At 52.7% G+C, this 13,730-nt stretch overlaps 2 protein-coding genes across 2 annotated transcripts in view; one reads left to right on the top strand and one right to left on the bottom strand.

Annotated features, from left to right (window-relative positions):
- The window catches only part of WNT5B (Wnt family member 5B), a 75,378-nt gene that overhangs the window by 29,963 nt on the left and 31,685 nt on the right, over positions 1–13,730 (top strand). The gene's annotated exons all lie outside the window — the stretch shown is intronic.
- FBXL14 (F-box and leucine rich repeat protein 14) lies at positions 5,236–7,920 on the bottom strand. The gene has a single exon (XM_050900231.1). The coding sequence runs from the start codon at positions 7,903–7,905 to the stop codon at positions 6,703–6,705; it is 1,203 nt and encodes a 400-aa protein (XP_050756188.1). The 5' UTR covers positions 7,906–7,920; the 3' UTR covers positions 5,236–6,702.

The following is a 13,730-nucleotide window of genomic DNA, read 5'->3' as shown; positions in this document are numbered from 1 at the left end:
CCGGCCGTGCAACTGTGGCTGTCACAAAAGGAGATGATGGCAGGGTTTTCTTGCTGCTGGGTGCTTGGCGTGTTAGCTCACCAAACAAGGAGAGAGGCTGCTGGCCGCAGAGCCGCAATCGGCGTGCCTGTGTGGTGCTGTCTGTACACCTTTGGTGCCGACCTGCCGAGCAGGGTTAAGTTGCCCAGGGGTTGTAAAGCTGGGACGTTTTGGGGGAGAAAGAGGGGAAGGAGAGGGAGGAAGAGGATGAACCTCAGATATAATCTTTTGGGTTTTTTTTTTAAAGCTAGGAGGGGAAATTGCTTCCTCTTCAAATCACTAACCTGCGCCCAGAGACACAAGGCTTAAAGGAAAGAAAATAACTAGGAGGACTTGCCCATTTCTAGATCCAAGTTCGTTTCTGTAGCAGAAGAGGAGTTTGGTTTATGTCTCAGTAACCCTCTCATGTGGAAATACTTGCTCAGGGCATGTGTCCAGGCCCTGGTATTAAACTTTTGACACTCTTTCCAAAACACGCCCCAGATTTTAGGAAATCTTTTAGGAAAATCCCGTTTCCGCTCATCTTTCTGTCATAAGGACAGATCGGATTTGGATCTTTCAAAATCTCCACGGTGGTATTTCAGGTTGGGCTGCCATTGAGCTAATGTATTTGGTAGATTTAATTAAAGAAGGGGGAGAAGCACTAGCGTCCCTGCCAAATGTGGCTGGAGTCTAAGTTCTGGCACAGGAGCCCGACGAACCCGCTCCAGCTCTTTCTTTCGTGCAGCTTGGGGCTGGGGAATTGAGCGGGATGGGCTCGCTGGCTGGCCATGGCGGGGAGCGTCATGCAGCCCAGCCAGCAGCTCTGGCATGGGGCCTCGCTGATGTCCTGAGGGGTCCTCACATCTAGCCCACACCACCCAGCTGAGTTTATCGATTATCTTTTTCCTCCACAGAAGGCACTATTAAAGAGCTGCTGGCTAAAAGAGTGGGATTTAAGGTAGAGGAGGGAGAGAGAGGAAAAAAAATAAGGTTCCACTTTGCTAGAAGCATCCTGCGTATGTAGGTAGCGAGGCTGCCAGATCCGAGGGACACCTACCCTTGAGCTGTTAATGGCAGCCTGTGCTAACTTCTAGCTTTGGTTCCAAAAACTTTGGGTGTCTTGGCCACCCAGCTCTCGTTTTAACTCTTCCCTGACCACCAAAGGGGAGGTTCAGTAGTAAGCTCTATACTATCTAGCATGGAGATCACCTCTCGTCCTAGCACAGGCCCCAGGCAGTTTGCGTGACAGCTGCCCCGTGACCCCGTTATTTATTATCCGGGAAACAAAGGACCCCAGAATCACCACGACAAACTGATTCAGTCGAACCCGCAGCGTGGGGTGGGAAGGTATAAAACGTATAAATCTGTCATGCACGGACCTCCCGTATGCTGGTCCAAGGGCAGTAGGACCCAGGTGGAGCCTCCTTTTCCTCCCCATCTCCCAGGGAGAGGAGCCAGCCGCTGGCTCTGGCCAGGGGAGCAGCTGCTGCAGCAGACCAGGGACCCCCACGCACACGCAGGACTTCGTTGCAGCTTGAGAGCCGGCGTCCCCCGCCACTGCCCCTCAGTCCCCGGCCGCCTTCTCTCCTGCCCGGTCCCTTCATCCCCCCTTTGCGTCGCTCCTGCTCTGCTCCATTTTCTGCCGCCTCCTCTTGAGCATGGCCCTTCTGCTCCCCAGAGCCACCGGTCCATAAAGTGGGTCCCTGGTTCATCCTGCATCCTCCGTGCCCCAGCTTGCGTGGCTGTAGGCAAGGGACCCTGCTGCCCCAACCGGCGTGGCTGGGTGGGCTGGGAGCGTTTTTGCTGGGCACAGCGGTGAAGGCTGGCACCAAAGCCACCACTGGGGCACCGCGGGCTCGCTGACACAGATGGGAGACTTCCAGCTCGCTTCCAAATAGTGGTGGGTTTTTTTATGGTTTTCTACCCCCGTTGCCAACTGAGTCATGTTCAAAAATTTGAGAGCGGCTAGAGAGTGAAAATTAAGTTTCCTTGTTACCCTGAGGAGTCATGTGGTAATTGGTCTATGGTTGTTGGCAATGGATTATTTATTTTAAGAAACCCTTCTTTTTACTAGTAAACACATGCATTCCCCCAGCCCTGGCCTCGCTGGACAGGGAGGCCTGCGTCTGTGCCTGAGGAGGTGCTGTCACGCTGGGGCATGAGAGGAAGGCATGAGGAGCACTTGCTCCATCTACGGGAACAGCCCAGGGTGTCTAAATGCTAGGCTTCAGGGAGGCTTTGGTTTCGGCAGCTTCCTTTGGCTTGGGTTCCCCTTAAAGAGCATGCCAGGCCAAGTGGGCAATGCTTTTGGCTTGTTTTTTTAAGTGGGGAGAGGAAGTTTGGGGGTTTTTTTAGCAAAAAAAATCCTGTCCTAGTTCTGATTACAGAGCTTATGAGCACACACGTTATATTTAGACATAGATGTCCCACCGTTATCCGTGTGAACATGGGGCTTAATAAGGAGATGCCATTTTCACTCAAATCCAGCAGAAACAAACCTACCTTATGAGAGATGTATCATTCCCCATCCCTGGCTGGAACTGCTGCCTACCCCAGGAACATTTACATTCTCAGCGGTAATGGGAACCTGATCTGGAATTCCCGTTGTTTATAACATTCATACATACATCCTCTTTTTCGGTCAAGAAGTTACTGTAAACTTTTTTCTTAACACAGGAAAGACAGAGCCCACACCTCCCTCCAAGTAGAGGAAGATGGATATAGTGTCAGGCTCAATTAGATCCAATTGTGGTGGCCTTCCCTAAAGCGAACAATGCAGCTTTTGTGATGGACTCCCAGCAGAAAGCTTGGAAGTCTTGGAAAGAAGGGGGAAAAAACCACACACACCCTGAAGTCCAAACCTTGAGGTAGTCTAGGTCCTTAGGATGCGGAGGAGATGATAGTGTTTCTTTTTAAGAGGGCCAGAGTTGGGCACTATTTTCTCCTTTGAAATGCGGCACTGACATAAAAGGGGTGAGGTGGTTAGAGCTGGCAACAAAGAAGTACGCCCAGTCCAGCCTCAACCAAAAATACCTGTGGAGGCAGAGGCTAAGCACCTGGGGCAGGCCGGCCCCGGATGCGGAGGGGACCTCCTTTGGTAGGGCATCTGACCCACCTGGAGCAGCACGCCAGCGAGGGCTGCTGGAGCGGGGTATTGCGGGGGGAACAAAGTGGCCTGCTCAGCGCTGGAAGTGCTTAAAATGCAAATGTACAGGAACTTCAGACCATCCCCCTCCCTCCTCCTCCTCCGCGCGGAGGAAAGCAGCTTAAATACAGCCAGGCCTGGAGAGGAATGTTAAAAAGAGGGGAAGAATCGCCCTCCTCCTTTCCATAGGGACCCGGGCCCGGCCAGATTGAGTATGCATGACTGAGCAAGCAAGCAAGGACAGCTCCTCTTTTAACTTTCCTGAACAATGGCTCCGGCTTCTTCCACCATTTCGCATTCCCCCTCCTTCGAGGCAGGAAGGGGGCAGCGGGGCGAGCGAGCCCCGCCGCTGGGCCGGGGGGAGACAGGCTTTGTCACTGCCCTGTAAACACCGCTTAAGCTCCATCTCCAACAACAATAAAAAAATGACATTGTGGAAGGCTAAAAAGGGACCCCATTGGGTTAAAAGTCATACATTAAGGAGAAAGATCATGGTATAGGACAAAGGACACCTTAGATTATTCAAACTTTTTTTTTTTTTTTTTTTTAAAAAACACGTTCCCACTTTACTTCCTCTTTAATCTTCATCTGGGCAGTGGAAACCAACCAAGACATTTTGGATTTCCCAAGTCCTTGTGTGCCGGTGAGGGCATGGGTTTTGGTGGTTGTCACTGCTGGGAAATGTTTTTATTTGATGGATCTTCCACCCAGGGAGGGTCTCAATTTAAATCACAAAAAAACCTCTGCCATCTACCTGGAGCTTTAAAAAATTAAGAAACACAGCCCTTCTGTCCCCCCTCCCAAATGTCTTCCTCTACCACTGAATACTCTATTCACTTGCTAGCGAGCTTCAGCACTTTCGGTTTGTCCGACCTCAAACTGAGCTGACACCTCACACCGATGGGCAACTGAACTCGGTTTCTCCCCACAGATGCTGTGAGCGCCCTCGCAGACAAGGCTGGTCCTACCAAACCCCTTCCTTACAAACTCTTCATGATGATGTTACTCAACATCCTGCACAGGAGGCACTAGGCTCTCTTCCTTCCTTCTCCTCCTCTGTCACTCACTGGAACAAGAGCAAGCAGCCCCAAACCCCCGGCATGAGCCACACGGTGTACTTACCAAACCCAACAGATAGACAGATAGATGTCTTTAAAAAGCACAGACAACACAGATACGGCTTTTTTTTTTTTTTTTCAAAAACATACTTCATATTTCCTCTTTTATTATATAAATATGTTTAACCTTTTACTGTAAGAATATAAAATGTTTTAAGAGGATCTTTGTTATTTTTTTTATACAAATTCACAAACAGTACAATTAATCCATAGGGGTCTCTGGGTTTGCGTTAACTCCATGGTCTGGCCTGTTACTGTGGAGGATTTGAGATTTTGAACAGATGAGCAAAAAAAAAGCCAAGATATTTTTCTTTAAAAAAAAAAACAAAAAAACCAAAAAACACCACCTCTTCCTCTTTAAAATAATAATTAAAAAAAAAAAAAAGACCCAGCTCCATTTTATTGACAGAACAGAGATAAGACAGATGAACTTCAGTCTCCTCCCCTTCACATTGCAGCCTCGGGGCCTGCAGGCCAGCTCTGCTCCTCTCCACCTACAAACAGGAAGCCTGGCATAGTGACCTTTTGTAGGTGATTTGGGAGGGGAGGGGAAAGCATTTGCATATATCTATATATATAAATTTTTTTTAAACGAACTTGCATTTTACACATTTCTGTTAACAGTAGCCTAATCCTCAGCATGGATTCTCACGTTACATGTTTGTGCTAGAAGAGTAAAAATGCAGAAGCACAGTTTGGGTCCCCAGTCCCCAGTGAAGAGGGAGGGAGAGGCACAACCAGAATGTGAAGGTGGGACACAGTAGGGTAAGCTTAAAAACAAAAATTTAAAAAAAGAAAGGGGGGAGAGGAGGGGGAGAAAAAGAAGAACAAACCCAAGGGGCATTATTCCAGTCTAGGCACAAAAATGTTTCAGTCTCAAAATCTCTTTCCTGTAAGAATTCCAGGGCTTGGGGGGAGGGGGGGGGAGGGGAGTAACAAATTAAAACGAGGTAGCCAGACATCATATATATATTTATATATATAGAATATATTCAGCAGAAAAAAAATGTACTTAAAAATCCACAAGAACAGCAACTTCAAATGTCTTTTAAAATAAAACCATGTAAGAAAATGAATACTGTAAAGAGGAAAATGAGTGAGGAAAACTGGGATCAGTTACAGGACATAAGCAAGGGATAGATGGGAGAGTAAGAGGCTGTTTTTGTAGCAGTAATTTTTTTTATGCATTTCAAAATAAAAACAGGTCACAGTATCTCAAATGAAGCAGAAATGAAGCTGGAGATTCTTCCTCAAGTCCCCTGGGTAGAGGGGAGCTAGCCACCCCTTCTACCCGCTCACCCTCGACCCAAAGAGGAATGGATATGTAGCTGGATATGTCTGTCCCTGTTGCCAAGAAGAAGGAGGGGAGAAAAAGAGAGAATGATGAAAGGGAAGACGAGTCTCGGTAACTCTCAGTGTCCCCCACGGCACGGGAAGGCCTAAGAGACTGGGGTCCGTGTCCAGTCCCCACAGAGACGTGAGGAGGAGGAAATGGTATCTTCATCTCCAGTAGAGAGATGGGGAGAGAGAATGGAGTGCCTAGGCTTTTCCATTAACCATAGTGCAGGATGACATGGAAACATACTGACAGGAGAGGCTGTAGCTATCCCCAGTCTCAGTGCAGTGGAGAACTGGAATAGTGGGAGGTTGTATCCGCCCACAGCAAAGAATAACATGGAACTGGAGATTGAAAACAGATTTAAAAAAAAAAAAAAAAAAGAAAAAAAATCAATGTACCTAGGGAGCAATATTTCTGTCACAATTCCTAGTTGACAGGGGAGGGGCAAGCGCAGAGGTGGAATGGTTATTTTACCAAAAGCTGTATCTGTGCCCAGCGCAGGATAACTGGGTGGCCGGGTACATAAGTGTAGCTAGGAAGCCTTTTCTGCTGTTGTTATTGTTTGTTCCCATCTCCATTCCCACTCTCCTTTATATAAACCAAAAATAATCTATTCTGAATTCATGGCAGAACAAGGGTCTTTCTTTATCCATCCTTAGTGCATGAGGGGATGGAATGAGGGAGTGGGGATAAAGAGGGGTGTCTGTAGCCCCAGTGCATAAGAGTGTGGGCTTCTACCTCTTCCGCAGGGAAGGATGCTGTGGGGGAAGGGGGAGCTCTGTCTCCCCAGCATGGAGCTGGAGGCATGACCTGGAAAAAGGATAGGTGCTTTCTCTCTCTCCTCCTGCCCCCCTTCCTCCTCCTCCTCCTCCTCCTCCAGAGCAAGGGTAGGTAGGCAGCACAGAAGGGTCGAGGATATACTCTCTTTCTCTACGCTCCTCCCTCCGGTGCCAGGGTGCGTGGGTAGCATGGCTCTGTGCGTGCCCCTCTCTCTCTTTCTCTCCTCCATTGCAGCAGTCAGTCAGTCAGTGAGTGAGTCCCTCCAGAGCAGATGGAGGTCTCGGGGCGCCCCCCTCCTCTCACCTGACCTTCTCGCTCTCAGTCATTTCCCAAAGTCCCAGGTTGAGCACCTTGAGGCAGGGCAGCTGGGTGATGCGCTCCAAGCCCCGCTTGGTAATGCGGGTGCAGCCGTAGAGATCGATGCCCGTGAGCTGGCTGAGGTGTTCGGCGATGAGCTCCAGGCCCTTGTCAGTGATGCGGACGCACTGGCCGATGTTGAGGGTGCGGAGCCCGTGCATCTGTCGCACCATGCGGTTGATGCCCTCGTCGCTAATGTGGCAGGAGCAGAGGGAGAGGGAGCGCAGCCCGTCCAGGCCCTGTGCGATATAGGCTAGGCTCTGGTCCCCCACCTTGTCGCAGAAGGAGACGTCGAGGCCGGACAGCCGCAGGCTGCCCATGGCCAGATGCATGATGCCCGTGTCACTGATGTTGTCGCAGGAGCGCAGGTTGAGGCTGCGCAGGCTGCTCATGTGCGACAGGTGCAGCAGCCCCGCGTCCGAGATGCCCCCGCAGAAGCTGAGGTTGAGCTGGCGGAGGCGGCCCAGCCCGCGGGCCAGGTGCTTGAGCGAGAGGTCGCTGAGCTTCTGGCAGTCCTGCAGCGTGAGCTGCTCCAGGCCCAGGCAGCCCTCGGCCGCGCTGCGCGTCATGCCCGCCAGGTGCCCGATGCCCACGTCGGAGAGGTGCCGGCAGGAGCGCAGGTTGAGGCTCTTGAGGCGCTGCAGGCCCCAGGCGATGAGGAGGAGGCCGGTGTTGGTGATGTTGCTGCAGCCCCCCAGCTCGAGCACCTCCAGGCCCTTGAGGTACTGGGCGATGCGGCCCAGGCTGCTGTCCGTGATCTGCTTGCAGAGGCTCAGGTTGAGCGAGCGCAGGGAGCTGATCTCCGCCACGAAGGCGTGGCCCAGCCCGTTGTCGGTGAGGTTGTAGCAGCCGCTGAGGTTGAGGCTCTCGATGTCCGCCATGCCCTGGATCACGTAGCTCAGGCTGCGCCGCAGCGACAGGATCTGCACCCGCCGGATGCCCCGCGCCGCCAGGCTGGGGAAGAGCGAGGGGTTGGCGCGGCGCAGGTGCAGCTTGGCCTCCACGCCCCGCCAGACCGAGCGGTGGTAGGCGGCGTCCCGCCAGGCCGTGCACACCTGCGCCGCCCGGCCCTTGTCCCGCACCTCCAGGTACCCGAAGATCATGGCCAGCAGCTCGGGGAACAGGCACGAGATGTGCGTTTCCATCGCACGCCCGCGCCCGGCCGCCCCCGCCGGCGCCGCGCTCCTCCTCGCCGCCGAGCCCGGCCCGCTTCCGCTCGGGGCCCGCCCGCCTTCCGCTCCGCGCCGTGCCGCGCCGCGCCGCGCTCCTCCTCGCCGCCGCCGCCGCCCTCACATCGCCGGCCCGGGCGGCGCGGCCCGGCCCGCGGGAGACGCTGCTGCGCGACCGCCGGCCCGGCCCGGCCCCGCGCCCTGCGGCCGCCGCCTCTACCGCCGCGCCGGGCGGGCCGCGCCGCTGCTGCCGCCGCGCTGCTGCGGCCGCGCCGCCCCGTGCCGCATCGTGCCGCCTCCCGGCGGGCGGGCGGGTGCGCCCCGGCGGCGGCGGCGGCCCCCGCGCTCCGTCCCTGGTGCCGGCCGCCGAGCCCCGCCGCCTCCCTTTGTCTCCGCGCTGCCGCCGCTCACAGCCCACGGCCCCGGGCCGCCCGCATCCCGCGGCGGCGAGAAGGCAGCGAGGGCAGGGGTTCGCGCCGGCCCGGCCCGGCCCGGCCCGCCCCGCCGCCGGTACCGACTCCGCCGCTCCGGGCCCGGCCGCCGCCGGCCGCCTGCTCCGCTCCGCCGCGCGCCGCTCGCTGCTGGGCCCCGGCGCCGCGCTCCGGCCGGGCGGGAGGGGGAGGAGGCGCGGCGAGGCGAGGCGGGGGGGGGGAGGAGGGAGGGAGGGAGGAGGCGGCGCTGGGCCGGGCCTGGCGGCGGCGGCGCCGCTCGCACTCCCTCCGCCCTCCTCCCGTCCCCCCCCCTCCCCGCGCCGCTTGCGCAATGGTACGATCCGGGACACTCCGAGCCGTCGCCCTTGGAAACAGCGCGGCCCATTCGCTGCGCCCCGCCGTTAACTGTTGCTGCGCCGCCCCGGCGGCGCCCCGCCGCCCCCGCCGCCCCTCCGCCGGGGGCGCCACCGAGGCACCCCCACCACCTCCCCACCACCTCCCCACCACCCCGAGCGCCGCCGGCGGACGTCGTCCGTCCCCGTCCCCCCCCGTCTCCCCCTTCCCGCCCTGTCAGTGTGGAGAAGCCGTGGCTGGGCGCTGCGTTGTCACCCTGGGGTGACTTGTCCCCGCCTGGGCGGGGGCGGCGGAGCGCTCCGTGAGGAGGGTCGAACCGCAGGTGGCAGCCCCGCTGCAGCTCAGCTCCGCTCCGCACCGCACCGCAGGCCAGCCAGCCCCCTCGCTTCAGGCCTCCCTGCTCACCCGCTCCCCGTGAGCCCCAGGCGTCTGCCACCGGCCCACCTCAGCGTCGGGGTTTGCCAAGGGCCGCGTTGGGCCGGCCGGTAAACAAACCCTTGAGCTCTCTGGGGAGCCCCAGGCCACCGGACCCCGTGAGGAGGGACAGGGGCTCATGCTGCTGCATGGGGTGGCAAGGGGAAAGCTGGCCACTGCCTCGCCCCTGCCTGTTGGAGGGCAGGCTGCTGCGATCTGCCGCTTGCCCTTGAGACTGCGTGATGGCCTTGAGGACCAAAATTTGGGAACCCTCTGTCTAGGCATCCCTGCAGGAGCGATAGGAGCATGGCTGTAGCTCGGAGATCTGGGTAACTTGTCAAGGTTGCTAGACCACTGGGTGGACCATTTTAGGGCCTCTGTGATAGGAAATGCAAAAACAACTGAAAATGGCTTTCAGCGAATGGTCTCCTTGAACTAGCTCTGAAAATATTTGAAGTACTCACATAAACCGAGCCATTTCCAGTGATTTCCAGCAATTTCAAGAAAGAATGTTTGAAATCCACATTTCCTACATGTCTGTAGCCTCGTATAATGGTAACTGCATGTTTCAACACCGGGCAGTATTGCGGCAGTGTTAAAAACGGGTTAAGTTCTACCAGAGATCAGGTAAGGCTTTTCAAAACAGTTTCAAAAGAGCAGGACTGCCCTTCTGTGCCAAAGGGCTGTAAAGAAAAAAATAAAGTTCACATTTGTTCAACACGACAGGGCGCATTTCTAATACTGTTTGGATTACTAAAATACTACAAAAATCAGCCTGGTTACTGACGTGTTTGCTGTACCAAGACTTTCACTAACCTGAAGGAACAGGCTCTATTTTAATCATCATCTAAATTTATCTGCTACAGAAATGCCCATGGCTCCATCTTCACATACAGGTCCCATATTAGTAGACTCTCTTGACTACTTAGAGGCTAAATGTTTAGATTTCATTCTGCTTTTTTCTTTCCTTTTTGCTTTAAGTTGGAGGCAAGGCGAGTTGAAGGACTCTCAGGCCCTGATCCTGCAATGAGATCCCCGTGCATATAAGCATCACTATCGACATTAAGCTTTGGCAACGGAGAAAAGCCAGCAGTACAACTCCTATTATTGGCTCAAAAATGGGGTGGCCGCATGATGTGAAGCGCTGACCTGGTATTCATTCACTCTGCCTGCCTAAGTTAATTCAAGAAGTTTTTGACAGGTTAACTTTTTACTAGCAGACTTTATGCCAGATCAGGTATCACTGTACACAACTCCAGCCAGATCAGGTATCGTCTGCACCCCTGCAGCTGGCATACGGCCAGCGTAAAATTGGCGTTGGCTCTGTATCGTGCACTCTGGCTCATTCAGCAGAAGCGTGATCACGTGCCTTGGCCCAATCCCGATCAAATTTGTACTCCTGGGTGATCCAGCAACGTGTAGACCTCGTTTTAATGATCGTGGAGGTGCAGTCCCACACAGACGCTGTACTGGGGTGTCACCCAGTATGAATTATCTTTGTAGCATTATTTATTTAGTTTTGCGCTGTTGGGGGCGGTGGTGGTGGTGGTTAACCATCGGGTTAATAAAAAAAAGATGAGGGGCAATAGATTTTGCTGAGCAGCCACACTGCAGAGCTACTCTGCTGAGACCAGTCGTAGAGCATTGCAGCCGAAAAGGAGCATTTCTGTGAAGTGAGGAGCAGGTGAAAGGTGCGGCGTCTCGCGGGCCGCGTGGGCCTGTCTCGGCGAGGATTGCTCGGCTGAAGACAGCGGGATCACTTACAAGAAGGCTGAGTCCAGTAGGCATCAGGCAACGTGTGAAAGAAATGTGGTACAAAGGTGGTGTTGGTATATCTTAGTGATTGTTGCATTACTCATAACTGGCAAAGCTACAAGCAAGTTAAACAAGTCATTCTGAAAGAGTGCTAATGAAGTCTTTTACCATATTACCCCAAATTCGAGTGCAGAATTGTACCGTGGAAATAATGCGGTGTTTCCTCTCTCTAAGCCTTTCACCTTCAAACCACATTTGAGGGGGAGTGGGGAAAGGCGTGCTCTTTAAGGCATAAAAGCTTACCTGAAATACTTTTTTCTTTATGTCTTGGCACGTTGTGTCTGTAACGTCTGTTGTGTGTAACCAGCAAAGGTTAGAAATAGATGATGCATTTTCTGGAGACCCTGAAGTTCCCTTTCTTACATGTTAAATACTTTGAGCGTCTGTGCTTCCTTGTGAACAATTAAGATTTGCATGTTAAATGGAACAGCCCTGGAATTTGGACTCATAATCCTAATCTACTGTGCTGTTTTTTTGGGGGTGGCACAGAAAGTATTTTTCTAGTAGATTTTTATTGCTCACTTTATCTAAGTGACAGATGTTTGGAAATAGAGGTTGAGAAGGACAAAGTAAAAGTGCATGAAAAGGGCCAGTTTATCATATGGTTGTTCAGTTGACTTTGTGTTTCCAGGAGTAAGGAAGTACGTGCCATGTTTTTCATGATCTCATATGGTATAAATAGGAGGTGGTAATCACCGTGCGATAAACTGCATTTTATTAAAAATCCCTCCCTGCCTTGTATGCACTCTGATGGCTGATCCGTCCCCCTGGAACCGTCTCCAGCATTCCAGCCCCTTGAGCAGCTCCCAACAGCCGCTTTTCTCTTTTTGAAAGCACTTGCCAGATAAATGTTTCATGCTTTTTTTTCCCCAATTACACCGGTGTTCAGCAGAGGCCGGACAGTTTTGCTTGGCAGGGGTTCAGGAGGATCCGCATAACTCACTTGTGGCTTCTGCGATTGGAAGTAATTCGTGCTGATAAAGCTGCACCATCGTCTGTCCTGTATCTTTTATTGCATGATTGGGCGTAACGTCCACCAGGTCTTGGTACAGCTCCCATCTCAGTCTGTCCCTATTTGTTTCTTTTGCTTCTCAATTTGCAGGGTAACTTTTGGCTCAGATTCATCACTTAAGAGATAACAAATACAGAGTCCTTCCTTACCCTTCCTTTTCTTCTGCCACCCTACTTCTGTGCTTTCGGCGTTTTTACGGCTTCAGCCATGGGATGGAAAACTTGTGAATTTACCCACAGGAATCTGCTTGGCATTTGGCTTTTCCTTACCTATGGGCGGTGGCCACTGGGACTGCAGGACAGAAATGACACAAAACCGCTCGAGCAATAAAGCCCGTGGTCCGCTAACTCTTCTCCCTCTCTCTCTTGATCCATTTAACCTTAAATTAATTCCTAGAGTAATATATTTCTCTGCCTTGCCTAGCTAACCGTACTCCTTTCCCTGAACTGGCTCCTTGAGGGACTGTGTTCCTTCTTGCCTTCTCTTGTGCCCTGCAGTCGCTCATCCCTCCCGTTGCCCCACCTGAGCACGCTGTCCCACATCCCAGCGCCTGAGAGACGGGAGGCAGCTTCATCCGAGGGAGCAGAGAAGACTGCAGGGAAGGGCTATACGGGCAGCTCGGATTCGCATGCTCCACGCGGTGCAGCTCTGATGATCAAAGGGATATTAGGCAGGTAGGAGCCCAGCGGGGTCCTCATTCATGCGGACAGCTCTGGAGATCTAGGCTTTCATTTAAAACGGTGGTGCTTTACTTCCCACCCTTGAAAAAAACACGGCATGGATGGCCTCAGCCTCCCTCATCTGTTGCAGAGGCTGTGGGCTGGTGCCGTTTGGGGTGTAGCCTGATACAATCCGTTAGCTAATTTCCTGTGACTGGCTGATGTTGGGTTTTCAGTGCTTTTGTCCAGCCCACCACTACATTACTTCTCAGTTTAAAGCGTTTCGCCGCAGTCTAAGCTACAGTGGGGAAATTTCTCCTCTCCAAAAAATGCAGCTGGCTTAACGAGTAGTTCAGCTAACGCTGGTTTGGGACTGGTTCAAGTTCTAATGTCAGCCACGCTCCAGAGGGCTACAGTTGTCCTTCACAAATTGGCTTCCAGACCTTCTTCATCAGGTTTGAAGCATGTCCACAAAAATCAACTAAGCCTGATACAGCCCATGGTCTTAAACTGGGTTTAAAGTTGGTTTAGTGGAACTTCTTAAAAGTCAATTTGGGGAATGGTTTTTGTGTATGAATGAGACCACAACGGTCCTTTTGCATTGCTGACACCTAAGCCACCATCTTCTGACGTGGCTCAGCAAAATGAGGGTGCCAGCTTGTCGTGGAGAGAACGTGGTGCTCATCAGCGTTTCATGCTGAGTGGACTCCTGACTACTACCGTAGAGCTTTTCTGCTCTTAGCAAGGTGTCAGAGAAGCTGCGCTGGGGTGTTTTAGAGGTTCCTTTCCTTTGTTGAACGTAAAGCAAAAATGATCCCCTAGAACCTGTCTGTGACTGCAACCAGTAATTACATGACAAAGATCTCTATTAAGAGTTATGCATTTAAGTGTAGGCAGAACAGCTGTGTAATGTGCATATTTTAGATGCATAAGCATATATACATATCTATGTGCATGCATACACACATATAAAAATCAGGATAGGGCTGTTAAGTGAATGGATTCCCTTTGGAATTCATGCTGGTCATGATCTCTTTTTTGACCAGAGATTATAAAGAAAATGTAATTTATCAGTGGGTTATTTGGAAATTGTAACATTAGGATCCTCTTGCATGC

Source organism: Gymnogyps californianus, chromosome 1 (assembly GCF_018139145.2).
Source record: "Gymnogyps californianus isolate 813 chromosome 1, ASM1813914v2, whole genome shotgun sequence".
Classification (NCBI taxonomy): domain Eukaryota; kingdom Metazoa; phylum Chordata; class Aves; order Accipitriformes; family Cathartidae; genus Gymnogyps; species Gymnogyps californianus.
The sequence above is the reverse complement of the archived record's forward strand: the minus strand, read 5'-3'. Positions and strand labels throughout refer to the sequence as shown.